At 42.1% G+C, this 2,075-nt stretch overlaps 1 protein-coding gene across 1 annotated transcript in view; it reads right to left on the reverse strand.

Annotated features, from left to right (window-relative positions):
- LOC106870094 (zinc finger protein OZF) overlaps positions 1 to 2,075 on the reverse strand; it is an 18,887-nt gene continuing 16,812 nt past the window's right edge. The window contains exon 2 of the mRNA XM_014916074.2: positions 1 to 1,788. Within this exon, the coding sequence (XP_014771560.1) occupies positions 126 to 1,643 (1,518 nt within the window). The 5' untranslated portion in view covers positions 1,644 to 1,788 and the 3' untranslated portion in view covers positions 1 to 125. The remainder of the gene's footprint in view (positions 1,789 to 2,075) is intronic.

A 2,075-nucleotide genomic window follows, 5' to 3' on the forward strand; every position in this document is an offset into this window, starting at 1 on the left:
AAGTTGTTGTCTGCAAGATTCTGGAGCAGTGTTAAAATATGAAGATTTTTTTTGTTTTTTTTTTTCCGATTGTAAGAAGAATCTCTGCACTCTGCAGAGTGGGGCACTTAATTGGAGAATTGCTTTTATACAGGATTTTGTAACCCTGGGTAGAGAGTCTGCCATAGCAGAGTACTCATCGGTGTGTACTCTTTGATGTTCTTGCATGAAGTTGGCTTCAAGAAATTGTTCCGGACAGGTTTATGTATTCTTTTGTGATTTTGCATTTCTTCCATGGTGGCAAACTGCTTTGTACATATGTCACACTGTGGTGGTGAAGTGGGGGCCGGCAAGTGTGACCGCTGGTGAAGCAGCATGGTATCCCGTTCCGAGAACTGCTGCAGGCAGATTTCACACTGAAACGGTTTATCGACTATTGCCGCGTGCATATGCTTCTTATGCGCCAGTAGCTGCGCTTTCCTAACAAACTGCTCCCTGCAAATGTCGCAGTGGAACGGTTTTTCACCTGTATGGGTGCGAGTATGGATCTGCAGTTTGTCTTTCCGAGCAAACTGCTTCTGACAAACATCACACTGGAAAGGTTTCTCGCCTGTGTGGATACGACGGTGTATTTTAAGGTAACATCTCTGAACAAACTGCTTAGGACAGAGGTCACAATGGAATGGCTTCTCCCCTGTATGTGTTCTTCGATGGATTTGCAAACGGTCACTACGAGCAAACTGTTTCGAGCAGATCTCGCAGTGGAAAGGCTTCTCTCCAGTGTGTGTTCTCTCATGTATCAACAGTTTGTCTTTTTGAACAAACTGTTTCGGGCAGTAATTACAATGAAATAACTTCTCACCTGTGTGTGTTCTTCTATGCAACTGCAGCTTGTCACCACGAGAAAACTGTTTGGTGCAAAATTCACAATGGAACGGCTTCTCACCTGTATGGATTCTTTGATGAATTTTTAACTTATTTCGCTGAACAAATTGCTTATCGCAAAGATTGCAATGGAACGGTTTCTCGCCTGTGTGTGTGCTTCGATGGATTTTGAGTTTGTCCTTCCGAGAGAACTGCTTTGGGCAGAACTCACAATGGAAAGGTTTCTCTCCTGTGTGGATCCTCTCATGGATTTGTAGCTTGTCTCGATGAATAAACTGCTTATCGCAGAAACTACAATGGAATAATTTCTCACCTGTGTGCAGTCTTTGATGCAGTTGCAGTGTATTTCTGCGTGCAAACTGTTTGGGACAAGAATCACACTGAAACTGTTTAACTGGTGGCGCCTCAATTTTGGGTATTATTGGTGCAATCTTGTTTGGAGTGAGAGGGGGTTTGGGACAGACTGGGGGCGTGGGTGGGGCAGCTGGTGGTGGCTTCTCAATGTTATGCATCCGTTCATGGCTCTGGACATAGCAGTTCTGTGCAAACTGTTTTCCGTACACGTCAGGGTGGAACAATTTCTGGTTTGAATGCACCAAACCGTGAGTCTGTAAGTAATAACCCTGCATGAATTGGTTGCCATAAATCTCATTATGGAAGGATTTATCAGTCATGTGAGGCATTCTGTGGTGTGCCATGCTGTTGGGAAGGGGTGAGAACTGAGGCTTTGTGGCAATAGCATTGTGGATTGAGGCATCGCTGGGCAGGGTCTCCATCATTGATCAAAGGGGTTTCGTTGTTTCAATGAAAATATTGATAAGGTTGGAGGTCAGTGTGTTGTTTAGGGGAACTGCTTGGTGTAGACTATACAAAGGCTGTTAGATGATGGGGCTCCATGAAAGGGCTTCGCAGATTAAGGGTTACCTGAAAATAAACGAAAGGAAACATTAACTAAAATGCTTATTATTGATAGAAAACTATCATCATGTCTGTTGGTGTATCTGTGTGAATGAAAGAGTGTGTGTGTGTGTGTGTGTACACACGCACACACATGTATGAATAGGTATATGTAAATATATGTGTAAGAATGTGTTCAAACAAAACTAATATAAAACCATTACAAAGATGGAATTCATTCCATTACACAACTTACATATATGTGTGTGTGTGTATATATATATATATATATATATATATATATATATATATAT

This window comes from Octopus bimaculoides, chromosome 14 (genome assembly GCF_001194135.2).
Source record: "Octopus bimaculoides isolate UCB-OBI-ISO-001 chromosome 14, ASM119413v2, whole genome shotgun sequence".
In the NCBI taxonomy this organism is placed as follows: domain Eukaryota; kingdom Metazoa; phylum Mollusca; class Cephalopoda; order Octopoda; family Octopodidae; genus Octopus; species Octopus bimaculoides.